This window comes from Siniperca chuatsi, linkage group LG7 (assembly GCF_020085105.1).
Source record: "Siniperca chuatsi isolate FFG_IHB_CAS linkage group LG7, ASM2008510v1, whole genome shotgun sequence".
In the NCBI taxonomy this organism is placed as follows: Eukaryota; Metazoa; Chordata; class Actinopteri; order Centrarchiformes; family Sinipercidae; genus Siniperca; species Siniperca chuatsi.
In genome coordinates this window covers 25,152,001-25,179,849 of record NC_058048.1, presented here as the reverse complement: position 1 = coordinate 25,179,849, position 27,849 = coordinate 25,152,001, and the positions used below count along the sequence as shown (strand labels likewise).

General features: G+C 41.7%; 1 protein-coding gene across 1 annotated transcript; it reads right to left on the bottom strand.

Moving 5' to 3' along the window:
* Positions 1-27,728, bottom strand: foxo1a (forkhead box O1 a). The gene is made up of 3 exons (XM_044201459.1): positions 26,499-27,728; positions 5,548-5,739; positions 1-4,406 (listed from the first exon to the last, which is right to left on the bottom strand). Exons 1-3 carry the CDS (start codon positions 27,135-27,137, stop codon positions 3,219-3,221), a joined length of 2,019 nt encoding a protein of 672 aa, XP_044057394.1. The 5' UTR covers positions 27,138-27,728; the 3' UTR covers positions 1-3,218.
* Positions 27,729-27,849: the final 121 nt, after the last annotated feature.

Here is a 27,849-nt window from a genome sequence, read left to right as displayed (position 1 = left end):
TTTAACACAGAAGTACATTTATTCAGGTCTTAATACATTAATATTGAACGAGTTACATATTCTTATTGATTTCAAATCCCACAGCACAAGTCCAATTTCTTCCCGTGTATAAGTTAAATGTAACAGATTTTTATCTTAAAATATGTAATGGGAACTCTTCCTCTAGTTACGAGGGGCACTTTGTTATAAAATGTAAGTAAAAGTGCAATATCGTTCTACTCATAAAATTATAAAAATTGGTCCAGTATCTGCATTTTGAGCAGGACTTCTCTGACAGACTATATATTGTGTTTTTCATTTTAAAAATGAAATATATCTTTAAATTTTTTTTCTGTAATTTCCTTTTTGATGCTATTTTCTAAAAACTGTAGCTAAATACAAGAAATACAACATTGTCAGTTAACAAAAGCTTAGCATATTAATCACTGCATCGTCTATTTTCTAAATAAACTTCATTTTTTTTTCCCCCATATAACTATCTGGAACATAGAGTTTTGACATCAACACCAACATAATATCTCACAGCGCTATGTTACAATAAAATATCTCTGTCATAAGTTCAAAGAAAAAGAAAATATAACAATAGCAACATAAAATTAAGGAATACAATGCATAGATTCAATCATTTAAAAATGTAGAGATATAATTTACTTAGTACAGCTCTTTTACTTTTAGAGTGAACCCTGTGACACTGACTACATGGATTCATTACAGTTTATCCTGACTTGAGTGACCGGCACAAATATATATAATTCTGAACATATCACATAATAAAAATGCTAAATATATCACTTTGACTTCAAAGGCAAATTTGGCTATAGTACACTATGGCATGTTTGGGTAAGAAAAGGCAACACCTGGCACCAAAGCCAAACAGCAGCTTCTTTAGCGGTTTCTCTGCAGGGCTTTTTGAAATGTTAAGAATTTTATTTTACTTTTCTTAAACCTGCCCTGCTCCCTGGCTTTCTTAAAATCTAAGTCAGGGGTGTCAGATCATGTGCCATTACTGGTCTCGAGTACGCAAGTTTTCATTTCAACCAAACACCAAAAACTAATTAAAGAGCTTTCCCCTCTAGTTGGAAGTGAACTCATTAGTAGTACGACTTGAATAAAAACCTACATACTCAGAGCCCTTGACAACACATGATCAGACACCCACTGATACATGTGGTTTCTGGATAAATCATGCAATAAACATTAATGTCGAATAGGCAGTTTTCAGTTTTAGTTTGTTATCTCTGAGCCACTTGGTCTTTCAGCCACCGAACCAGTCGACTTCGTGAGAAGCATTCATGTTTGCAGATACCATCTTCACAAAGGTAGTCACAATCTTGTACACTATTTGTGACTCTGCATAATATATATACAGGCTGACAAGCTCATTGTTAGTACAGCAATAAGTGGGGAAAGCAAGTCAGAAAATGCAAATATACAAGCTAGATAAGATACTTAACACTTAGTGGCGCTTTTCAGGGGCAACTTTAAAAAATAATTAAAATAGACTTGTTATTAAAAAGATTATTGGAGCTATCAAGTCATGTGTTACCATTATATCAAATGTTTAAAAAGACATAGAGATAGGTAGAGGTAGGAGGGGCAGAGTGTAAGTGGAGTCTCATTAAAAGCAGTAAAAGCTGATCCTATTGACAGCATCAGAGGGCTCTTTTAGACAAAAAGGAATTATACTGTACTAATTTAAATCAGTCACATTAACCCTTTGAGACAAGGAAGAAAATAAAAAAAGTTCTGAAACTTAACAGGGGACAGGCTGGGTACTCACAGTGTCTTTAATGACAATCTCTGGCAGGTCTTGGACCTAGCCTTGGTGTGAAAACGACAGTAGCACTGAGAATATCTTTTATCCACCAACCTGCCTTGACCTCTCAACATTCATAGCGCTGTGAAGCGTTCAGGAAACCCTAACAATCTACTGTCACTCGTTTCTTCTCGACTTCTAAAGAAAAGTGAAAGCAGGGAACTGAAAATAAAGAATTCACTGTACTTTTCTTCAAGACTGCTGGATTTGAGTATCTTCTGGACCATAGACATTTACAATATAAAACCCTTCAAGCCTGCAGTCGATATCTACTTTGTTAGGCACAATAAATAGGCCCCTGTGGTATTAAGGTTAAGAGTGACGAACGACTCAGAACAATTCTGATGTCTGAGTGCAGGTTATGCACCAGCATAAATCTATAGTAAACACAAATAATTTAGGTCTCAAATATATACTAAATCTAGTAAACATCATACTACATCATTTTAATATACATTCTTAATGTATGTACAAGAAATCAGAAAGTGTATTACCGTTTTACAGCCTGATTAAGAAGAATCCTTAAGCACAGCATCTGTCAAATCGACATGTGTTTAAAAGAATCCGATCCAGTTTTCTCTGTGAGCTCATTTCTGCTGCCTTGATTTTTGCTTCCACTCTGTAAACACTATTTACAGTCTTAGAAAATACACTACGAGACCTGATTTTACAACTGTATGATGACATTATGTACATTCAGGCAATAACAAAGTGAGTTATTGTGTAACATAATCCAAGGATCCCTTGAGAAGTCTCTCACTTTACATCATGTCAGTCCACAAACCCATGAGCCAGATTACCTTCATAATTCTTTCGTAGTGGTAATCAGTTATCACTACACTGTACATACAAAACGTTTGATTGTGGAAACACAGTAAACAGCATGGTATGAGTTTGTGCACTTCTACAGATTGTGCTGCTGCTGCTGCTGCTGCTGCTGCTGCTGCTGCTGATGATGATGATGATGATGATGATGATGAGATGTAGCTGTCACTTGCAAAAATCGCAGACACAACCACTGTATAATATCTGTAACCTTGGTGAGTAAACCAAAAAGGTGTGTGTTTCAGTTTGGCTCTTACTTTAAGGCATAATGTTTGGCACTTAGTTTGTACAGAATGTTTGATATTTCAAAAATAATTCTGATTTCATCTTCACCAGTTCAGGGGCTCTAATGGAGACGCATCCTGAGCATTTCGCTACCAGTCTCAGTCTGCTGAAGTGATCCGAAAAGTATTTTTGAAACAGAAATGTTGATGGTACAGAAACTGCAGGTGAAGTTGGGATGAGAATTAAACATCCTAAGATACACTTTTTGTCTCAAATGAGTTCTGATTGTGTCTTTTACCAAACAGCAACAACAACAAATCAGTTGAACAGAACCTTTTCTGCACTACAGTTTCTACCCTGACACCCAGCTGTGTGTGGTGGTCTTCACTCCATGGGGGAAACCTTGTTGGGTCACCATTGGCTCAAAGTTGAAGTCCAGGGAGTCCCCGTCCATCAGAGTGTCATGTAGGACTGTCTCCATGTCAAACTCAAACTTCTCGATGGACATGTCGTCCAGGTCGCTGGGCAGCTTCTCTGGGTGCGAGGGCTGTGGCAAGCCCGGCCGGCCGTATCCATTGGTGTTGAGAGGGCAGAAGCCACCAGGCATCCCTCCCCCGCTGAGGTGGCTGGAGAGGCCGTAATGCATCTGCATAGGGCTTTTGGCTGTAGGCAAACGCGCGGTGCCCCCGCTGTGGCTCAGGGACATGAGCAAGCGGCCGTTCATAGCGGGTGACGTGGCCGGGGCCTGGCTGTGCACATTGTGGGGGTGAGTGTGAGAGAGACCATGCGGGTGACCGTTCCCTCCTCCCATGAGTTTGGCTGCATGCTGGCTGCTGCTGTATGGCGGCAGCATGCAGCCTCCACTGGACTGAGACACCACAGTGTCCACTGACGGCATAAGCTCTCCGTGCTGGTCTGTATCTGACGTCAGCAGCTCCTTCAGAAGCCCCGCAGGGCAGCTGTACTGGCCCATACCGGGGCCGAAGCTGGGCTTACTCTCTGGCAGTGTCTGCAGCGGCATGGACGACAGGGTGTTCATTCCCGCTTGGCCGTACACACACTTGCGGTACTCCTGCTGAGGCTGCGAGGCCATGCTGGGGGAGCTGTAAGCGGGGTACCCAGGGCTTGGCTGCATCATAGGAGAGGGGGAGGACTGGGAGGAGCCAGGGGTCGTTGCCCCTCCTCCAACCTGAGAGTTGTTGGGCGAGAGTAAGTTCAGGTTGTCCAGAAGGTTCTCCATGACATTCTCAGAACTGTGTCCCAGAGAGCCCGTCATCTCTGTGAGACTGGGCAGCGTGGCTGTCATCTTGGCCCCTGGGGCTCCTGGGTAGCCCATATGCACGTCTGCCTCTCCGAGGTCGTCCTCAGGCATGAAGGGTGAGAGGCGGCCGCTCAGAGTGCTGGCGTTGGAGCTGGTCCGAGGCCTGAAGCTGTTCCATGCATCAAAGTCATCGTTGCTGTGGGAGTTTGGGCTGCCAGGCCACTTGGAGTAGGAGCCTGGGCTGTCTGCACCTCCATCAGGGCCGCCCTGCAGGGACAGCTGTGGGGAGACAAGGAGACTCTCAGTGTACCAGTAGACATACTGTATGTGCCAGAGACAGAGTCAGTGCAACATATGTTTTGGGCGGAAACCATTGGCAATAAAAACAAAGGGCTGGATGGTACTAAAAAAATCAAATACAATTAAAATAATATCATAGAAAATAAGTATTCTTGCTAAATACTGTATCAATAATATGATATGTGTAATATCTTGAGAATGGCTATTCAAAGGATGTTCACAGATATGATGACTTAAAGCAACAATAAGAAAATAAGTTAGAAATGTGGATATGATAACCAAACACAGAGAATCATTCTCAGTTAATGTCCTTCACCTCTATTAGGCTAATGATTCCAGATAATTGTATTTGTTAACTGTAATGTAGCCAGTACGACCAAGAAGAGACAAATTTAGGCTAAGAATATTACCAAAATCCCAAATGATGTCTGGTCTTTATTATGATACATTATGTTGATATATTGCACGGTGGCAGAGCGGCTACAGCTCCTGCCTCCCAATAAGGAGATCGTGGGTTCGTGGGTTCGATTCCCGGACCGGACCAACATCACACAATCTCTCTGGGTGGAGTCTGCATGTCCTCCCCGTGTTACCGTGGGTTCTCTCCGGGTTCTCCGGCTTCCTCCCACCGTCCAAAGACATGCATGTGTAGGTTAATTGATAACTCTAAATTGCCCGTATTGAATGAATGTGTGAGTGAATGGTTGTCTGTCCTTGTCTGTGTCTGTGTTCGCCCTGTGACGAGTTGGCCAGGGTGTGCCCTGCCTAAGGCCCGAAGTCACTGGGATAGGCTCCAGTCACCCGCGACCCCCTAACGGGGACCAAGCGGTAGAAAATGGATGGATGGATGGATGGATGTTGATATATCAACCAGCTCTTTTAGAACACAAAGTGAGTGATAATTTATGAAACATACTAAAACATCGCAAATGTGTTTCTTTGGTTCAAAAAACAACATTGGGCCACCCATTCACCTTTTCGTAAAATCTTATTTGAAAAATAGACAGACAGTGCAGAGATAGTTGAGATAAAAGAAATTCCTGGCATGGTTAAAAAAGTAAATATCAGCTATATCCGAGCACAAAAGCATTAGCATTCAAAGCATTCTTTATTTATTTACCTTTTTCTTAGCTGCTCTTCCTCTGCTCTTGGTGAACTTGCTGTTGTTGTCCATGGAGACTGCCCTGCGTCGCGGGGACTTGCCGCTCTTCCCGCCCTCCGGGTTTAGCATCCACCAAGAGCTCTTCCCCGTCCCCTCATTCTGGACGCGAACAAAGCGGCTGTGCAGCGACAGGTTGTGTCTAATGGAGTTCTGGAGGAGAGGGAGAGAGAGGGAAAGTGAAAAGCTTGGTGAGGAGCAGACAAACAGAGAGATTTGCGTTTGCCCTTTTCCCAAAACACTTCAGAACTGCTTTGGCATACGAGTGCAAATCCATCCGTACAGGTGGTTCTCTTTTAAAAACACACTCGGCTTGACAGCTGACTCACAGGGAAGAAAGGGGAGATTTTAAGGTCACTCAACAACCTAATGCCATTTGCAATTCAAAGAAACACATGTGCACAAACACACACACAATAGGTGTCAATAAGTTTACTCCATGAGTAATACATCCTGAAGAGAGCAGGGATTAAACTGCAGACACTCTTATCTCCAAACATACTGTACATGTGGGCCTTTATTTCCTTCACAAAAACAGAGGGGCCCATTGTAAAACACCATTATAAAAACACTCACATTCCACCTGACTACGTGTCTTGTCTAAACCAGCACAGAATCAAAGGGAGGAAACAGACTAATCATTCCCCCTTACAGACACATTAATACTGCACTCTAACGTTGCTTAGTGACACCCCCAGTGGAAAAACTCATTTTTGTGCAGGAAGCAAGTGAAGCATTATTAAAACACAGCAAACAAGGGCAAGAATATTAGGCAAACGTCTGCTAAGCAAACCACAGAAAGTGAGACACTATTTCTGTCCTACTTTACTGGAATTACTGTACTGGGACACTTGTGTTACTCATTTCAGACTTAATTTGTTTTTCAGCGTGTTATGATTTTCAAACTCTAAATCAGTCCAAACTGTTGTTTAAGTGACCATTTACCCTCAGAGAATAATTAACACTCTGTATCGTTTTGTGTCCAGGCCATAACATGAAGTAATGAGCCTTGGCCAGACACTACTGTGCATGCGTAAAGCTTGTTGTTATGGAAGAAAGGCTGGAACTCCCGGTGCACACACACATGCAGAGCTTAGCGTGCATAGTGGCTAACGTCATAAAGCCTGTTCCTGCTGTGAGTCACTGCTTCACATCTGGCCTTTGCTCTGCCTTCACCTTTGCTTCTCCTCATCTCTACCACCTCTTCTCATTCTTGACTCTGACATCTTGTCCCACTCTACGCCACAATTATTTTCATTGTTGATTAACTTCTCGACTAAGTAGGCCTAATCAATGATTTGGTTAGTCTACAAAATGTCAGAAAACAATGAAAAATGCTCAACATACTTTTCCATAGCCAAAGTGATTCAAATTGCTTGTTTTGTCCAAAACACAACGATTTTCAATTTACAATGATATACATAGAGATACAATGATATACTGTACATAGAGAAAAAATATTTCATTAGAACCTCCCTGACTGTTAAATGCCAACATCTTTTGGGCAACAGCGATCTCAGTTTGGGACGAAGGCTTTGTGTTAAAACTTTTAAGTCTCGAGCACAAGCTGAGATAACCCTGATGACATCACTATGACATCATCAGGGTTCTTTTCTTAAACTTTGGAGAGCTCCCTCCAGAGCCACAGAAGACATTATACAACTGTTTTCACAGTCTGTGTTGGACTCCTCATGATATGTAAACTGTCCTCCTTGTGTAAAATTGGTGAAGTTCCCATTTAATCCATTAACAGAATTGGGCATAAAGGGCCCGCCCGAACACCGGCCCTTTACAAATGAATGAAATTCCGAATCAAATGACCTGACTGCTTCAGCCAGTAGTCTTGGGCTAGTTTGCATGATCTGAGGGACGTGACAGCCCTTCCCTGATTAGCCTAGCAAATGCTTTTCTCCTCTCCTCCTCCTGCACATCGGTAGCTATGACAAAAAGCGAGGAGTAAAATCTGGTCATGAGCCTCTCTTTCCCATGACCACTAAGAGTGCTTGTAATTTCAGCTGTGCTGCATCAAGGAATGACTGCAATGTGAGTGCAGACGCCGGGATGTCCCGTTAAAGCTCATCATCCTGATGACAGGAAGGAGAAACTCACAGCTAAAGTCTCCACTGCGGAGGCTCTGGTTTCTATTTTGGCTTATGTCACAATTAATATGCTGGGTGTTGTGATGATGGAGAACATTTTAAAACCAATTTAACAGTCTTGATGCAAGAGAGGCAGTACAAGTGAGGGGTCATAAAAACTGCTCTGATGGGAAATACCAGAACTCGGCAGAACTCGGAGTGCCATGTGGGGAGTGTGGCTCAGGGTGTCTGGTGGGGCCAATGGAAAAGCCTCGTCTCACACTGTGTGTGTGTGTGTGTGTGTGTGTGTATGTGTGTGAGTGCCAGCTCATGTTTTTAGTGGAATGCTAGTATGACAACCAGTGGCGCAGTATGGTTTTGATTTTGTTGCTCACTCCACTGCAGCTAGTGATATCGTGGTTTGAAAACACACGCAATGTGGGATGAACACATGCACATGAAGAGACACAAACACACACATACATGCATATATGAACGAAAAGTATGACACATTCCTTGCTACATTTGTTGATGTACTTCTTTCTTTTTCATACAGTATATTAGATTTTTTACAAATTAAGAGTCTGTTTCTTTTGGATTCCGCGACTGTATGTGACACTCTGATTTATCTCTGGCCGCAGTGCACAGGAATCTTAACATTCCAGCTAATCACTGTGTGCAAAGTTCAATCGTAATCAGAGCCAACGTGTTAGTATCTCTTAGGAAACAGCAAAGGCAGGATTCCCAGCCAGGCAGCCATCACAATCAACATTCCTCAGCAAGGTTACAAAACCCACGATTTCACAGAACTGATCTCCGATTACCATCGCTTGAGGACGGTCCTATCTTGTGTTGTATAAAAATATGATAATAACACCATTCCAACTTCCGTTGTTTCTTCCCACAAAAAAATGCAACAAAATGATGGAGACAGTTTTGGAAAAGAAACAAAAGATTGTGTAATGACAGCCTGCACTCAAATAATATCAACACATTAAATGTTTGCAATTAATACATAGTTAATGTGAAAACCTTTTTTTTTTTGCACTGAGGAATGTAATCATAATAAATGCAGTGACCTGACATTACTGTATCTCTGAAGGCTAGTTCATGTAGCCAGAGATAATAAAAAGACTTTTTGCTGTTCTGCCTGAGCCCACCGCAAGGAGCACCACCTCTGTTCTCTGAGTCAACAGAACAGAGCGACGCTGGCAAAACACGAGGAAGTGACCACATGAAAGAGGTCTGTGACAGGAAACAGAGCTGACTTCCTGCCTCACAGGAAACACGGCGGTCGTGAGGCAGAGAAAAAGGCATGGAATGTGAAGCCGCAGCGCCGTGAGCCAAGTGGACACCGCAAATTTAGCTTTCGCCCCCTCTTCATACCCCCCCACTGCCAGAGAGTTTATGTTTAGAAACAGGCCCGAATCCCTGATGTCACACTATATTTATTAAATGAAAGTAATGTTCAGTTTGTCGTGTGACTGCTGAAACTGAATTACATGACTGGATACGTCATGACTCAAGAAGTGGCTGCAGTATGGGCATCTGGGTCGTGTGTGTGTGTGTGTGTGTGTGTGTGTGTGTGTGTGTGTGTGAGAGAGAGAGAGAGAGCGCAGGAGAATGTGTTTTGCGTGTAGGCTATTTAAGAATTAGAGAAAGAGGGGTTGTGTGTGACAGAGTGGGCATGGATCAGTAAAGAACACACTGTGCTGGTTTAAACTCCCTCACTGGCAGCACCAGTGAAAGGCCACAGTGTTCGGTACATCACCCTCTCCTTCTTTCTCCCCTTCCTTCTCTCCTCTCTGTTAATCTCCTCTCCTTCTCGCCTTGTCTTGTCTCCTCTCACCTCTTTCCTGCTCCTTTCATCTCCTCTCTTCTATTCTCTGCTCCTCTCACCTCCTTTCTCCTCTCCTCTCCTCTCCTTGTTTCCGTCCTACTCACCTCATCTCCTCTCCTGTTTTCCTTCCTTCTCCTCTCCTCATCCTGTTTCCTTCCTTCTACTCTTATCTCCTCTCCTCACCTTGTATCCATCCTTCTCCTCTCCTCATCTTGTTTCCTTCCTTCTACTCTTATCTCCTCTCCTCACCTTGTATCCATCCTTCTCCTCTCCTCATCTTGTTTCCTTCCTTATCCTCTCCTTCCTTCTCTCCTCATCTCCTCTCCTCTGTTTTCCTTCCTTCTCTCCTTTTCCTCTCCTATCCTCTCCTCTCCTACTTTCACTTGCAGACAGTAGCAAAGTACCTGCAGAAAAATGGAGACAGTGTGCCAGACAGATGCTGGCACACTGACCGAGGAGCTGACGCTCTCAGAGCTGCTCAAATGTCAACTTGTCTAATGAAAAAATCCCCAGAAGAGCGCAACACCACCTACTTGCAGGGCTGCTTTGAATCTAGTGAAGCCACAAGTGAAACCTCAGCTGCAAAGCCCATACAGCTATAGGTGTCTGCAGCAATGCTCCCTCCTTACTGACTGAAAGTGTGCAGCAGGTACGAACTCACACACCAGCAGTTCTCTGAGAAGTTTCACACGTATCTAACAGAGATATGGAACCGATGAAAGTGAAAAAATGTGGTTTCCCTGCACTATTTCCACTGAACTCATTAGAGAAACGGTGCTGTCCTGAACAGCCTTTTTCACCTTTTGTTACCCATGTTTCAGTCTTAACAGTGGGTGTGTTCTTGCACTGTAACTAGCTATTTTCTGTGTAATGTCTGCGGCTGTGAAGAGGACAACCTATAGAGTGTGTAGCGCACCATTTTTAACCGCCAAAGTAAGTAGCTCTAAAGCTGTAGCTTGGTCATGTCTGGAGCATTGTGCTGAGTCTGACTGAGTTAGAGCAGTGTGGTTAAGACAGAAAACATGTAAACCTGTTATTAACCTAACACCAGCTCAGCAGGTCTGCCCGCTTAACAATAGCATGGGGCTGAGCACGCAGCTCCAGGTGAGACGGCGGGGCGACAAGTGAGGGGGAACTACCACTCACTGGGATCCCAAAGTTATCAAAAGATACACTCACGGTAGGTTTTTCCCCTTCGTGTCAGATGTACTTAGTATTCTGTGATCGAGAGGCCGATTACAACTGATTCCATTCAATTATGACAGCAAGTTCGCTAAAGGTGGCGCATTGTGGTAAACTGGCTGATCAAAGTGATGACACCTGGTGAAGAGCAGCGCAGACGTGAGCAAGAGGGAAGAGGCAATAGTTATTTTTATAGAGTCAGTTCTTCTTGGCTAAAGATACTATGAGTTGACCAAAAGTAAACCATCTAGTAACAAAAGCTAACATCAAATGCCTGGTCAGATCTGTACTCTTATTTGCAGTCAGTAAAGACAAGATCAAGTGACTTGAATTGCAAGTGTCTGCACCTAAATTATGCCTTAATTTGCTGGGTCATGGGATATTTAGTCATTGGGGAAATAATTTAAACTGGTAGCTTTACAGTATTTATCTACAGGGTGATCATTTTAGTGTTGTGTTTTATTGGAAATTAAAGGAAACTGTTAGTCTGGGCGTATTGATCTTCACACATGCTCAGCTACACACAAGGAATCTCTCTCTCTCTCTCACACACACACACACACACACACATGCAAAAAATAAAGCAATACACTGTCACATTACCACATTCATAAAGCAATCTGAATAGACTTCATGTGTTTGCAGTTTGATAGGTTATCATCAGCACCAATATTGAACTGACCAGTGATAATCACTGACCTATTTACTAAAGTCAATACAGCAATGATCATAAAAGGCAGTGAATATAAAAAGCAGAGCACAGGAAATGTAAAGCCTCGGGCGTTTTTTTATTTATACCCTCGGTTTCATTAAAACAGTCCAGAGAAAAGGAAATGATTGTTGTCATTAATGTTGCGTAGCAGCAAGCAACACAGTGCAGCACCGCAGGTTCGACTGGTCGGGAAAGCATAAATGTGTCACTGTTAGCAGTGATATAAAAAGAAATCTGTTTTTGCCACAATTTCTGTTTTAAAAAAAGTCTCAGATTAAAAATGGAAACTGACCCTAGGATATGATTCAAACCAGAAATAGATAATCTCTTCCCTCTCCCTCCATCCCGTCCCCTTCCTAGTCTTCTATTCCTTCCTTGTCCTTTTCACTTGCTCCTCTGGGAGATCATGCACGTAGCTGATCGCACACTTGTGTTGCAGCAAAAAGGGTCCCTTTCTCACCCGCTGACGTCAACTTTCAATAATTCAATTTGGCAAAAAGGGGGGAGAGAGGAGGCCCGGACACAGACTGCTCAGTGTGGCACTCCTTAAATTCACTTTAGAGTTTAGTTCAAGCGAAAGTAGCAGTCTATGACTTCCAGGAAAGTACCCCTTCAAAATGGTCATTGTCAGATGCTGAGTTATATGACCATCGAAAAGCGCAGATGGAAAGGCAGAAAACGCAAGTCATGCAGAAGCAAATCTGTCTGCAAATGTATTTACTGACGGCCTCTTGGCAGGATCTCCTTTTCACAATCCTCTGCAAGGAGTCTGAGTGCAACGAACCGCCCTCCCCCAAAACACACACACACAGCTGAACTTGGAAGCCTGAGCAGATGATGATTGGTTAAGCTTAAGATTGATCGGTCTCACAGACGCTGCAGACAAATGATAAATAGTCTGTAAGTGGTTTTGTGCATACGGTGAGAAGCAGCAAAGCCACTGACACTCCAGGATCTTTCATCGGCATATGATAGTGTGAGACGGGTGGCGGAATGGAGGGGCTATTAGCGAACTTCCTGCTGCATTGTATCCGCACAGGAAGAGCTGGCCAGTCCTGATACTGATCCCACTGATGCCTCTGGTTTCTATGCAAAGCACTGCAGAATGAGGCCCTGGTTGGTGCAATGCAAGGGACTAGCTGAAGAAAACAGTGAGTTCAAGAGCCACTACTTCCTAATCAAAGCTCGGTAGTCTGACTGGGCAAAACAAGAGGAAAAAGGAAAGAGGGGGGGCCTTGTCCAGGTAGGCTTTTCCAGCAGGATTACAATGGCGGATAAAGCTCTTACTGTGCATCTTAGAAACAGTTCCCCACTTATGATTTGCACTCATTATAGATCCCAATTCATGTTTGCTGATTGCTTCTCTTCTTAAGCTGTTCTTGATAAGTTTCAAGCTAAAAAACACAATAACCAAAACAGAAATCAAATGTCTTTTTACTTCATAACAATGGCCAAGTTGTCAATTTAAATTTGCACCCAGCTGCTCTAAGGCAGTGCTGTTCAATAAATAAGAGATGCGGACTTTATTGCTTACTGTCTTACCTACAGCTGGGTGACAATTCAGTATTATCATTTATTGACTTTCAATGCCATTCCATTGTAATGAATGATGTAATGATCATATCGTGTTTTCATTTTACAGATTTCTGTTGCAATGCAAACTGTAATTAAAAACCTATAAAATTAGTTATCGAAGGTTTTGTTTTAACCCTCAACTGACACATCAACTGCGTTCATCAGCAAATGTTAAAAAAATTTGAGTGAAAGCAAGCACATGTACTTCTCTTCAGAAATTTTTTATTCAATGCTATAAGAATATTTAGTGAATGTATAGTGTTATATTGATTTAACCATACTGCCCTTATGTCCCCTGTCCTGGAAGGCCCATAAACATTGGTTGCATTGGTGAGATTATAACTTTGTAAGAATGTTCCTTTTTGTATTTTTTTTCTGACTATTCATATGTTGTTTATGATAGCTGCTACACATACTTTTAAAATAATGTCCCAGTAGCACGTTAACAGCAATCAGAGCTTGGGGGTTCACATGCTGAGCTCTCTCTTGTGCTCACTGATTTCCTGACTCAGACTTAAGCAGCATGCGGCTCATGTGTACAGACAGGGACCGGGTTGTGCTAGCTAAGCTTACCATGCTAAAATATGTGCATGTGTTGCTATCTGCAACACAATGTGAGTCTGTAAATGCACAGAGCTGTGTCTGTGGAGCGGGGATATTTTTCACCTCTGATCAGCAGAGCGGCTGGGCTGGGCTGCTGCCTGCTCTGCCTGGATAAAGATGCAGTGTGTGGACCACTGCTGGGTGCCTGTGTGGTGGCCTGCGTCCATAGGCCTGACCCACCACGGGAGGAAGAGAGGGTGGGGGAGTGTTTGGGGGGTTATATTTATACGCTTGTTGCCCCAGTTCAGCCTGGCAAACACGGGGATATCCCTGAGCTGTTTTTATGGCTGGATGTTGATTCCAACAATAAATCTCCATTCAGTCACACAGTTTAGAGGATTTCTCATTGGTACACTTCTTTTCGGTGTTGTTTTATTACACTGTAAAGCACCGTCATAAGCTGGTGCGCTTCTAAACTGGCTTCATGAAAAAGGCTGTATACCAACAATGTTCGTAATGAGTAAAAATAGTAAAATAGAGAAAAACGACCATCCACACTGTTTGAATATGGACTGATTTCTAAAAAGTGCAGCTCTAAAACACCACAGCGATTCCTGTTGAGCACCAAAAATGTCACCAAAATTAAGCAAGGACATCACTTGCAGGTTAGCACTTGAAAAAGAGGGCACATATTGTCAATAATGCTACCAAATGAGAGATTTATACTAAATTTATACTTAAAAACAGACTTCTTCTTAGCTTTCTTTCCTTTGTGGAGGTAATCTGCTTGCATTGTTCGAGACTGAGCAAGTAATGGCCACAACTGTCTTTGGTTGAAGGACTGTTGTTTAATCATGGTGTAAAATAATTTGGTTTATTTTTTTGCAGCTATTCCTGATGCTTTTAATTCTCTTTAGACATGTGCAATGTCAGTGAAGCTGTCTGTGTGTCTGTACATTGGGCTGTAATGCACTTAACTGTTTGCCAGTTGTAAAATTAGCATGACTCATGCACTGCCACAAAAAACTGTTTTCAGAGAAAAAAACACAAAAGAAACCTTATGAGACGTAGTTGAGCCATTATGGTTCTTTTATCACAAAGTTGTTTTTTCATGCGCTCATTATGAAAATGAAATAACAGTGAGACATCTTAAAATAAATAAATATATATGAATCTCACAGAAGGAGTGCTGGGGAACTTTTCAAGTGAACAAGTGTTTTAACAGAAACTAGACTAGATTGCGACTTTGCTCCACCTTTCATGGTTATCTTAAAAAGATATCTTCATGTGTTTTGAAATGCAAAACACAGTTTGTTTAACATAAAAATATTGCTCTGTTTAACACTGGTGTACAGTTGGAGTTTTTTTTTTATTATCACCAGCGTCCTTGTTATTTGGCCTTGTTGCTATTACACCAGTGCCATTAGATGACACACATTCAATATATTGTAAGTGTGTTGCTATGCTAAATAAAAGTATCATGAAGACAGCTGCTTTGTGCTACTATGTGTTCATTTTGCTGGCTGAAAAAAATCCTTAACTGATCACAGTAGTCATGGAAAAATAAGATGAAAAAAGGTGTCGTTAGTGTTTTAATTTCCTCTGGAATTAGTAGATCAATATGACTACAGAAATGCTGCCCAACATTCAGACTCTCCTCCAGTGAATATTAAAAAACTTTATCGGTTGTGGTGAAGGCTCACATTTTTGTCAGGGACAGTAGACAGCAAGCGTGACATTAAACCAGGGCACCAAGACCTGGACTTGGCATCCCAGTCAGAGGTGCCATTATCAAGCTGGCACCAGTACAGGTCAAAACAGGAGCTGCACATGAACAAACCAAAGCCTCACTCCAGCATTTACTTTAGCTCTATTTAACTGAAGTCCATACAGTATCATTTAGCTCATTATGTATGAACTGCAATATATCAATATGAGAATTGAGATATGATATGAGAAAGATCATTTAGAGGAACGATAAGCAAAAACACTGATTTATTTCCCAGCTCTGAGTGCAGCTAAGAGGAAGAATGAAAAAAATGAAGGAAACACACTGAGTGTTGCTTCCTCTCCTGATGACATCACGATCTTGGTACTGCATACCTTGTACTACTTTCAAAGCACCCACTTCCTGTCAGTCATGGGCTGAAATTTGCATCTCTTAAAGGGAGAGGAGCAGATCATTCAAAAGAGATAATTCTTGCAATAACTGCAGCCAACTACATGTGCTGACATAGAAATATTCAGAAAAAATATCATAACTAATATACTAGACAGATAATATTAATAACAGTAATGGCAAAGGACCACTTGTTTTTACATCCACTATGTGCAACATTAAATTAATCACTTTTCCTGAGCTCATAGTGTTTCAAGAATTCAGATTTTTTTCTTTTCTGTCCTCAAGAGAGATAGAGAGAAATGCTTAGTGCAGAAGACAGATGATATAAACTCAACGGTATTTAAGCTATTTAAGTTTTCATTTTACTCATATGGCCGCATTCCAACGTTTCTAATATTTCTCACCTTTTGGTAAAAGTCAGTGAAATAATTATTACATGTAAAGATTAATCTGAATAAAATTCCAAATGACAGTATCTTTAAACAATGAAAATAATCATTCTGGATTCTTAACACAAAACCAGAGTCGTCAACAGATCAAGATTCCTTTTTTCTTTGGTATCTCTCTTGTCAATTACTTCAACCAGGACATGAATGATTCATTGAGAGAAAAATGAGTCCACATGTTGTTACACGTCTAATCTGCCTGACTGGCCCTGATGCATTTCCTAGAATCCAAAACAGGAACTCTGAATGAAGAGCCACACTGGAAACCAAAGAGGCCACCCCTCGAACTGTACAGTACATCTACCCTCAAAAAAATTACATCAATGTTTATATCTAGGAGTACCCCCAGACATACATAAATACTCTCAGAAAAAACTAAATGTTTTTCTGTCTCATCTATCAGTGATGTTGATAAAATAATAACATCCCACACTTGCTTTGGAAATTTCTAACAAATCTATTTTGCTCATGTCATCAGTTTCAGTCCATGCAGAATGTGCTAGTAGAAGCTAATGTCAAGTGAAACCTAACTGCTGGTAACCTCTCCTCTCCCCGTGAGGCATTTCTTTTATAAACACTACGTCAGCCAAGAGCCTCACTATACAACACAGACAATGGTGCTGCAATGTTGCAACACACATGCAAACCTAAATTGAACACTCCTGAGGGCGGTTCAGTTACACTGTTATGCACTTTGACCTCGAAAAAAAAGTTCCCATGAAAACAGAAGCAGGGAACCCGCTGTCAGACACACGTCATAACAGCACTTCTGATAAAAGTACATATTTCCGTTTCCACCCATGCCAGCCAGCTGCAGACATCCAGTAAGCGTTCATGTATGTGAACACAATGACACATGCCTGATTGCATGTGTGATTGTGTGATAATGCCGGGCCAGTCTGACAGGCACCGTGCATAATCGCTTTAGGGTGGGAATTGCACAACAATGCGGGTCTGGGTAATGCCTGTGGTTTGGGGCCCTCAGCAGTGAGTAGTCCTGTAAAAGTGTTGCTCTACTCACTCCCTGTGCACTTGCAGCCAGTTCACATACACACATAAGCTATGTGAAATTGACCGGACACCACATTTTTCATGTGTGAAGAAGTGTTGAGGGCTTTCACTTCTCATTTTCAAACTATTCAAAAACAGTCCCTCTTCTCATGCCGTAAAACAATGCTCAGGTCTTCCTGTTTGTGAGATTTTTCTATATTTTCATGAGAAGTTGTGATGGCAGACAGAGCATCAACATATTCTGTGAAACAAACTGCCATGCCTGGGCAAACCCACTGCCAAAACAGATGATCACGTGCTCTCTGCCTGCTACTACCAAACCTGCATTGAGAAAAACAAAACAATCTGACTCATCCTAAATGACTGTTTACCTGACCACGGTGCTGGATGTCAACTATTTTTTTCGACTCCAGAGTAAAGCAACCTGCGTGGGTACCTCCGTTTCCTCTGTCCTGTTGAATGAGGCTCTACTCTCGGCTGATATCTGGACACTACACTCACTCAATGATCTGTCCTCTGGTTTATGGCCAGAAAAAGAACTGACAAAACAAAACACTGGCAGGAGTGCTGCAAGGTTGTGTGATGCCAGTGTCTGAGGTGGGTGGAAACACCCATGTACACATTTGAAAATGATTTGTTTGAATTCACAAAATGAAAGGGGGCACTTTACGGGGATTTTCCTGGGTCCTTCCCAGTGAGATAAAGGTTCTGTTAGTGTGACGTTACCAGCTGTAGCACCAGCTTTGTCACTAAGTGAGGTGGAAAATATCACTTATAATATAGTAAGCTATTATTCCTCAGCTCAGTAAACATACAGTTTTAATAGATTATGCTCAAATTAGATATGTTTAACTTCATTTTTATCCATTTTAGAGAAATAGTGCTGATATCTAATAGTCGGTTGCATATTAGATTTGGTTCCAATTTGGTAAATTACCTGCCTACCTTCATTGAGCTCTGAATCTAACAAATCTTTTTTTTAAAGCAAAAAGCAATGTTAAAAACATACAAATAATAGCGTATAATCATGTGGATACATAGAAAATAAGTAATCTAACTAGAAAAACGTGTTTGATGTGAAATATTCTTTCTTTAGAGAATTTTGAAAGGAAACTCATTACACAACATTTCTAACAATCATAAAATGCGCTAAGAAAGGATTTGAAAGATGTTTTTCTTAGCTGTCTAAAAATTTCTCATTGGTGGCTCAGATTGGTGCAGCCAGACAGTTATTGGTGCAGGAAAAACCATGACTGAGTAATGTTTGGCAGACCATCAAAAAGCATATCAACAGATACAGTGTGGTTGTTTTGTTGTATGGAGCAACAGAAATCTTAATTATTACCCCTTTAAAGTAAAACTTATTTGTATGTTACATGGGTTCTGCATGTTTTGGGGACACTTGGGTGAAGAAAATCATTGCGTCTGCAATACAGTCTGGCAAGCAGAGCAATGACCCGACAGAATCTGAACTTTTGAAGGCAGACATGTCTCACAGCTTCTGACGTTGCCCGTTGGCTTCCTCCCATGACATTCTGGACATGCCATTAAACGTTTACTGTGAAACAATAACCCAGACAGCACCAGCACATGCAATCAATTGTCAATTCTAGTTTGAGGCAGAAGTGATGTGACTTCATAGCTACGGAATGGCTGGATCCATAAATAAACACACGTGTACCACACACAGGCATAAACACCATTCGATATCCCTGCTGCACCACACTGACCTGCTTTCCTGCCTCATTTTTATTTCAGTCTGTTGAGGTTTGAGTGATTAATATCCTAAAATGTTTCTTGGTATTGGGAATGAGAGACAGAGAGTACTAATGCCGGGACTGAGAGGTAAACAAATGTGAAGTAGGACAGAAGGAAAACATGAGCTTGTGAAATAATCTGTGGGGCTACTAGTTTCTCACTGTTACTCAATCAAATCAGTGTGGATGGGCAAAATGATGATGGGCATCACTTTGAAAATTACAATATTTTTCACTCATCTACATCACATTTTTTTACCACGCTGAGCCAAAAACGCCTAAACAAGTGGATGTACTTGTGCTGAAATAACTAGTCGATTAAGCTGTTAGAAAAGTCAGATCATTTAAGTCATTCATCAAAAAAAAAAAAAAAATAGACAAGCATTTGCTGCTTATTCTCAAATGTGAGAAATTGCTAATTTCTTCATTTTGTATCATTAGAAATGAAATAGTCTTTGGGTTTTGAACTTTAAAGTTGTCATCTTCGATTTTGGACATAATGTAGGCTCAACAATTCATCAATTAGTGATTAAAAATCAATATGTTAATTGATAATGAAAATAATCATTATTGCAGTCCGAGTATCTACCAGGACATCTTACACGGAGCAGATCAAAGACTAACAGGTGGTGTTCATCAATACTTAAAGCTGCTTTTTAACACCCGTGGTGTGCCAGCTATGGTGATTCAGCACATCAAAGCACTAAGTGATATGAAAAGCAAAGGAGGAAAAAAAGGTTGTAAGAAGATACTGGATTAAAATCAGCTGGGGAGAAAAGGAAAGTCAGAATATCACGCCACAATAAAAAAAGATATAAAAGCCTGTGCTGGAATGTTCCTTGTGTCGGCCTGTCTGTCTGTCTGCCATCGTGTCTGTGCATCTGCCAGCAGCAGGGCTTTAATTATGAGGCCCAGGTTATATGCGCGCGCACACACACACACACACACACACACACACACAGGAGACTAACGTCCCACATATCTCTAACACAGTGCCTCACAGTTCCGCTGACTAACCAGTGGCACCAGACTTTGGCCTGCGGCTCCCTGATTCCAGTAAATGTCTTGTTATGCAACTCCTAACAAGTGTCACCCAGTCTGAACTTAGAGCATTCTGGGTCTCTGCTGCTCTCTCTCTTTCTTTCTCTTTATCTCTTAATTTTTCTCTGAAGACAGTAAGCGGTTAGCTCCTTGGGGTTTGACTGATGGGGGTCCGTTAACCCTTCAAAACACTAAGTGTGCCCTGCTTTGTGCAGGGGCAGAAAACCAGGAATGGAGAGGCAGGGGGCGCAGGCAGGAAATGGGGAGGAGGGTGAGGAGAGCTCCTTCAGCTCTTTGCCTGAGAAACACAGCTGCCCCTCATGTCTTGGGGTAATGCCAAGGTTGGACTCCTCGACTCCCTCAGGGGGGTGAGAGGTGTGTGTCTGTGTGTGTGTGTGTGTGTGTGTGTGTGTGTGTGTGTGTGTTAAACCAGTAGAAACAGGAGGACTGCTGTTCTATCCAGCTCCCTGTCCTACTAATGCAGTCAGACCCAGAGAAACAAGCAGTTTGTGATTGGTGATAAAGTAACTTCAAAACTACACACACAAAAACAAAAAAACAAAAGTACAACCAGCTTTGTGCTTACTCAGGATTAGAACTTAATTCTTAGCTTCAGTATTTCTTTAATCCGTATTCCCAGGGTCCATGGGAAATACATTTTAAATAACACAAAGCAATTACATAAACCTCTGCGTCTGCACTCAAGATTATTCTGTCAGGAAAGTTAAACCATCTCAAATAAAATTATTATTAATTAACTGATTTATTACCTCAGTAAACAATGAGTTTATGGTCTCGCTAGTTTCAAGTCTTCTTCAATACAGCAAGATGTTCATTTTGTAAATTATGCTCCCATTTAAAGTAAAATAGACTATAAAGCAGGGTATGCTTTAGGGCGTGGCTACCTTGTGACTGACAAGTCGCTATCAATCAGGATACAGGCGTAGCAATGCATATCCATGGCGCTGTGTACAGCTCCACCCTCTCATCCAAATATGCTCACTTCTGGCTTCAAAAAACCAAGATGGCGACAGCAAAAATGCCGGCCTCCAGGCTTCAAAACGGTAGTCTACAAACCAATGGATGATGTCACGCTGGCTATGTCCACTTCTTTTATACAGTCTATGGTTGATACCAATGTGACACTCTGATCATTGATCACTGATCATTGTTTGTTTTAAACCATCTCTGACAATGTTGCAAATCAATGAGCCAGACTGCTTTTTGGTGAGTAATGATTTTACAGTAGTTTTTTGCCCCAATTTGATAAAGTTTGTCAGCTATTTAACTCACTGGAATAGCCAAACACAGCCATTACCACTTGGTTATTCTATCTATAAAAATGTACTTTTGAGTTAAGTTTTCTACATTATGATGTTGTGATATAAAACTACCTATACCATAATACAAGATTCCATCCTTATTGCCTCATTTTATCAATAATATTTTAAATCTTGCTATAGTTCAAGACTGAGTAATCTTAGCTGAAAGATTGTTGCACATAGTAATAGCTCTGTAAGATACATGTTCTATTGTTTTCTTTAGTATTGTTCTATTGCATTTATTTGTCAATGGCGAGTTTAAAATGCAGTCTCTGGTAACCTATCTTGTAATATAAGTAACCAGCTAAACTCAATGCAAATAAGCAGTCGAAGTAGCTAGACCGATAAATCAGCCGGACCGATATATCAGCCGATATTAACTTATTGTAGATATATCAGTTATCATGTTTATGTTGGCCGATAATAACAAGAAATTGCAATACAGAAAACTAGGTTTGAGGTAATTTAGAAACAGTGTCACCATTATAAAGTTTGTCCACCAGAGAGCACTGACAAGTGCTAGGGCTAGAGCTGCACGATGGTAAAATGGTGGTATGGTAAAAAAAATAAATCATATTGCGATTATTTAGACGGATACTACGATTGCGATATGATTCACGATCAGTGGGAATGATCATTTTTGCATCACAATTTTCATTTTCACTTAAAAAACTAATAAAATCATGATGATGTGACATTTGTTGGGATCTGTACCAAACAAACATGTTTCTTACATCTAGAGAACGAGATTGCTAGGCTAGGGCATCTCTGCAGCACTGCAGTATTTCATTATAATGATGTTCTGTCACACATCTGCCATATTGTGATTTTGATAATATTTCGATTAATTGTGCGGCCCTATTTTTTACAGTGTAAAATGTCCCACTTAGTATATATCTTGGTCACAATTTAAAAAAAAAAAAAATCTAATGGATCCCTATCCTATGTTTATTTTTGTGATGTGTTTATGTTGAATAAATTACTAAAGTCAGATATATCACTACCAGATTTTTTTTACATTATTTAGATTTTTTTTTTTTTTACAAATATCAATACCAGTATCAGCCTCAAAACTCCTGCATCGACATGCGCGTACAATAACTTTTCCTGGTGGTCACAGCAAAAAGCAAAGTGAAGCTTGAAGGTTATGAGATGCTTCACATGTTCAGATGGACTCTTTATATTGTCAGTGTAACTCAATTAAAACAACACAACTTGCATTCTCAATCTCAATCACCAGTCAGGCCCCTGGGATATGTGACTTGGTTATAAAGTCAAATTAGAGATGCATGTCCTGTACTCCAGATTCCACACACACTCGTATCCCGACCTGCTACACAACCTATCTGAGCCTCGCCTCTCGGTGATACCTACAGTGTTTACTGTAAGACTAAGAGGGATTGGAGTCAATGGGTGCATTTACATGGTAATGACCCTAGTGTCACTTGCTGTACAATCTGCTCAGACCTGCGTGTTTGTCTGCTCCGGCACAGTTTGTTTTGAGATCCGTGGGAGTGTTTACCAGCGTAGGCTGAGAAATTTCAGGTCAAGAGAGCATCGTGTACAGAGAAAACCTACGACCAAATTGATCTCGATACTGACATCAAAGAGTACCTGAACCATCCAGCTCCACCGGCTGAAACCAAATATTTATCCTGTGGTGACGTAATTATAGTAGAGAAATACAGGAAAGAACAGATTTTTGGCAGGAATGCAAGGATGTGTGTACTGTATATATTGTGCTGTATTAATGCATGTGTGCAATTTGTGTGTGTGCTGCAGCCTGAAACGCTGCTACAGGCTTGAAATACATACATTAATACATTTTATGGTGTGAAAAAAAGCTGCTAGGGAACAGGACAAATTAGAAATATACTGTATAACCAGCTCTGCAGAGAGGATTGGTGATACATAATTTGTGCCATCTGTTCTTCTTCCTGTTGGATGGTGTCCTGTGCCAGGGCCAGTGTCCAGTCCACTCGGAGAGCTTCTCCAAGCTGGTCCCACCTGGCACAACTGTCCTCAAAATTCACACTGTCGCAGACGGCCTGAGAAGTGTGGAGGCTGTCATGACTCAGACACGACCGACTGTGGAAGATCAGCAGCAACAAGCTCTGCCTCATACAATTACAGAGCAGATAGCCTTAATCATAGATTAATGTGCATCAGCCCGTTTACTTCAGGTGAGCCCCGTCTGCTCAGGGACATCGTTCACATGGACAAATGATCCCTGGTTAACTTCAAAAAGACTAAACCTAAAGTGAATTTACAACCAATGTTTTCGGGTGTTTAGCAGTCAATGGTGGAAACAAAGCATTTGTGTTTGTGTTGTGGCTTCTGTTATCGTGATCACCGTCTTAAGACCAAAAGTCACAAACTTCAGTCTGTATATGTGACTTAACACTTAACCAAAACAATGAATCCGCACAAACCACAGAACGTGTATAGTTATCATTCTGATTGTGCGCTCCTGAAGGTTCCCGGACTTAAAATTGAAAATTTGTTCTGAGTGCTTTTGTTTGAATGTCTAGAGTCATTTTGCAAAGCTTGTGTCTTTGGAAGTGGTCTGCCACACAATTTACATATTTTCATGTTTTCAATCAGTCATGTTGCCTCTAGTCGAGAGAGAATATAACAAGGCAGTCAATTAATCACTGAAAATGCATATTTTGACAAATTTCAAATGGAAACAATCGACTAATCGACTACAATGTCATCTTTCCTCAGCTCCTCTCTGGCCCACGCCCCGGCTCATAAGTATGCTCGCTCTGACAATGTGCGATAGCCCCCCTGTGTGGAACCAAGGGGAGCTCTAAGAATAACTCCCCTCACAGCAGTGAATGGCACTTTGCTTTCCCACAGTATTACTCAGTCTACACCCCCACCATGGCAGGATAAGCAGCAAGCCCAGGTGGTGGCTGAGGGCCCCTCTCCAAGCCGCCAATCACACAATAACTGTTAAATGGACTGAACAATGCCAAGAAACTTCGCTGTTTATTTAGGTACGTTAATGAAAACACAAAGACCTGTTCCCAGTCTTTGTCACTGTGACTCAGTTGCATGCTTTACAAAATGTAAATGATCTACTAATGATGCTGGAGACAGCTGACTCACAGTCACTTGTCTGAACTGCACTCTGCTATATAATAACTTCCTAATTACACTGTAACCAGTGAGTATCACTGAGAAAGTGTTGACCACAGCTGTGTTTCATGGTCACCGAGGTGCTGGTACTACTGCTGACACGCCTGTGGCCAAGTGGGAAGTCTACTTTCTCATCAAAAATGCTTATTACATTATTTTAAGGTAAAACAAAAATAATGATGCAAAAGATGGTCCTATCTTTTAAAGTCAACAGCAATCCTGTTTTTTTTCTATGTTGATGCACCGCAACCTCAGACTCTACGTGATGTTTTGAGGTGTCACCTTACCACACGCTGCCTATAGAGTCTTTATTCGGTTTCCCCATTAGCTTCCACAAACTTACTGAATATTATCCTTGGGTCCTCGTAGATGTATTCAGTTCTAAATTCCCCACACTGATCCATCCCTTGATGTCCATAACAGGGACACACTCTGGTTAATGGAGTGATTAGAAAAGTACATTTTACATACAAATCATAATATCAGAGTAGGATAGATGCTGAACCTTTTAAAGTACCAGTGCATATAATGAATAAATGATGGGAAACGTTGCTTTTCCTTAAAGGACCAAACCTACTTGGACAATATCACGACCCTAGCAACATGTCTGCCCAGTGCCTGCTTTGTTTACTGTGTGTATTTCAGTACACTGAAGGGGTTTTTCCACTCTCACACAAGTTGACTGATGGCTCAACATCAGTTTTGTGCTTTTTGTAAACACTTCATAAAATGGATGAATATGGAGCAGGGCGTTGCTGAAAACTGCATTTGTGCTCAGGCAACTTTTGAAAAATGGTTAAAAAAGCAAAAACAGTAATATGGCAAAATATGAAAGAAAGTGACTGAATTATTATTTTTCTATCCGTCTATGTGATTCAGTACGACCTAAAAAAAGAAATTCTTGTTGGCATTTGTGACTGACATGAGTGTGTCATCTCTCAGCACATGACTCAAACATGGGAGCCTGTTCTGACAGGGCAAGACAAAAAAACTCTCCACAACTGCTTTAAATTTCATCGGCAACCCAGACAGCAGAGGGAAGCCATAATAAATCTCTCACTGTGTGACTACAGGCTCAATATGACTTCCCACTGGGAGAATAGACTGTCATCAATTTATTGTCAGACACCACTGAAACTATGCGTCTCCAAAGGGAGGTTTACGCCCTTCAATAGTGTTCAGTGGGAGGACCCGTCACACCACATCAGAAAATTTAAGTCCCCTCTTGTGTAATGTTTTGGACAGTTTCCAGGACACATGAATGCTTCTGGTATCTCCGTACGACATAGACGAAACACAGCTTCATTCAAACCACCCACTAATATGTAAAAGTGTGATTTAGCCTTTAAATCTATAATACATTTTAAAATAACAGCAGAGAGAGGAGAGCTGTCTCAAACATACCAAGCCAGAACTCAACATTTTTGAATAGCACACGAGGGACGCAATAAGGCAAAGAGAAAAAAAACCCTGTTGAGTCAGCAGACTCATATAAATCACATACTGCATGGAGAAGTCAGATGACTGTCTAAGCCAGGTAATGGAACCAATTGGTCAGTTTACTTAAGTGCCATGAATTGGATGGATGACAATGAAGGGAGATGTGATTACACAAGACCATGAATTGGAGCACATGATAAACAACAGTTACTTAAGTCTTCATGCATGCTCTTTTGTCATTGTAGAAACATTAGTGGAAACAAGTAAGGATCCCATGCAAATATTAGCAGAAGTCCCTGTAGGAGATGTAACAGTGATAACCATAGATGATGGAGATAAAATAAATAAATAACCATGACCAAAGAGCATTATATAGTCACAATAAACTGACTAGCAAACACCACAGAAAAGCCAGAAATCCCTGGAGGGATATTACAGTGATACCACAGGAGATAAAAACATAGGATAAAGCACAATGAAGTCCCTGTGAACCCACTGTTAAGTATCACAGACACAGCAAAACGCCCAACTGGAAAACTTTGTAACGTTACAAGAACTGGCACATGCAACTGCTTTTTCGGGCAGCAGCCATGAGCCATTTATGCTGTGAACTCCCACCACACACACTCAAACATTTACACACAAGTCCTGGACAAAAGTACCAAAAAAGAACAAAAAAAACAAAACAAACAAACGTACCTTCCAGCCTGCAGAGCTATTGCTGTCTCCTTTGTCCTTGAAATAAGGCACACTCTTCACCATCCAGTCATAAATCTGAGACAGAGTTAGTCGGTTCTCAGGAGAACTTTCGATAGCTTTGGTTATGAGGTCTGCATATGACATATTCCCCCATGCGTTGCGCCGGGAGGAGCTGCTCTTCCTCTGGGCAGCGGCGGCAGCTGAAGCCGCCGTGGACGACGAGCCGACCGGGGAGGAGAGCAGAGGCACCTGCTGCTGCTGCTGCTGCTGCTGTTGCTGGTGATGATGATGCGGGAGTTGCGGGTTTGGGTGCTGATGATGCTGCTGATGTTGCTGCTGCTGCTGCTGTGGAGGTGGCTGGTGGACGCAGTTCTCCTGACACTGGAAATCAGTGCACAGGATGACAGGCTTCTGCTCCGTGAAGTCCTCGGTCTCCTCCAGCAGGCTAAGGTTGTTGATGAACTCGGCGTTGCCGACTGGTTCCTGCTTCACAGACGGCACCGGCGAGGACGTGTTGGAGTCGCCGGGGTTGATGAACTCCGGCCGGGGCAAGGGCCAAGTGCACGACCGGGGACGCGAGAGGGGCTCAAAATCCGGGTCGATTTCCACCAGGTGTGGCTGCTGGGCCGCTTCGGCCATGGTCGAGAGGTGACGGAGACAAGTGTTACAATGTCATGTAAAAGTGACCAACCTGTCGCCTCTCAAAAGTAGCAACTTTGAAATGTGAGCGAACACAAGATAAATCTGTCCGGGAAAACAGTGCTCCGCCTGCGCGCAAAGTCTGCACTGAAAGTCACATCCCAAGCCGGTAAAAATCTGTGTTAACAATAATAAAAAGTATGTTTCTAAAAAGGCCTTTCATGTAAAAAAAAAAATAGTTGTCTAAGTGTCCACAGTGTGTTAACCCGCTAGTTTGTTTTTGTTATCCAGTCGTAGTGATGTTCCGTCTGCGCCCCGTGTAGCCTCTTGACTCTCTGTTGTTCAACATGTGAGGACTTACTGGAACTATCGTTTGTCAGCTGACACCGCCCACATTTGATTGACACCAGAAGAGCGCCAATGAATGGCATCGCCAGAGTTGGTCCTTGTTTTCATTCTTTCGTCTCTTACACAGGCTAGCCCACTTATCTGAGGACCTAAAATGTAGCTTTTCTCTGTCAACTATGTTTCTCTGTCTCTGAAAATAATGTATCAGTTCGCTGTGCTTGATTTCAAAAGTAAATGTGGCCTATTATTTTACACGTTCTGTCCAGAGATTAGTTATATCCATTCATTTTCTCTTAAGTCTCTAAAATTGATGTCTGTGTTACAAAAACACTGTATTTTTGTCGTCCCGTCGCTTGATAAAACT

What these genes read in the sequence shown, in the direction of transcription:
- foxo1a (XM_044201459.1), bottom strand. Translation starts at nt 27,137, where the DNA reads ATGGCCGAAGCGGCCCAGCAGCCACACCTGGTGGAAATCGACCCGGAT. An exon ending in ATAGCTCTGCAGGCTGGAAG is followed by an intron (nt 5,740 to 26,498) that starts GTACGTTTGTTT and finishes CCTCTCCTCCAG; the next exon opens with AACTCCATTAGACACAACCT. An exon ending in GAAGAGCAGCTAAGAAAAAG is followed by an intron (nt 4,407 to 5,547) that starts GTAAATAAATAA and finishes GTCTCCCCACAG; the next exon opens with CTGTCCCTGCAGGGCGGCCC.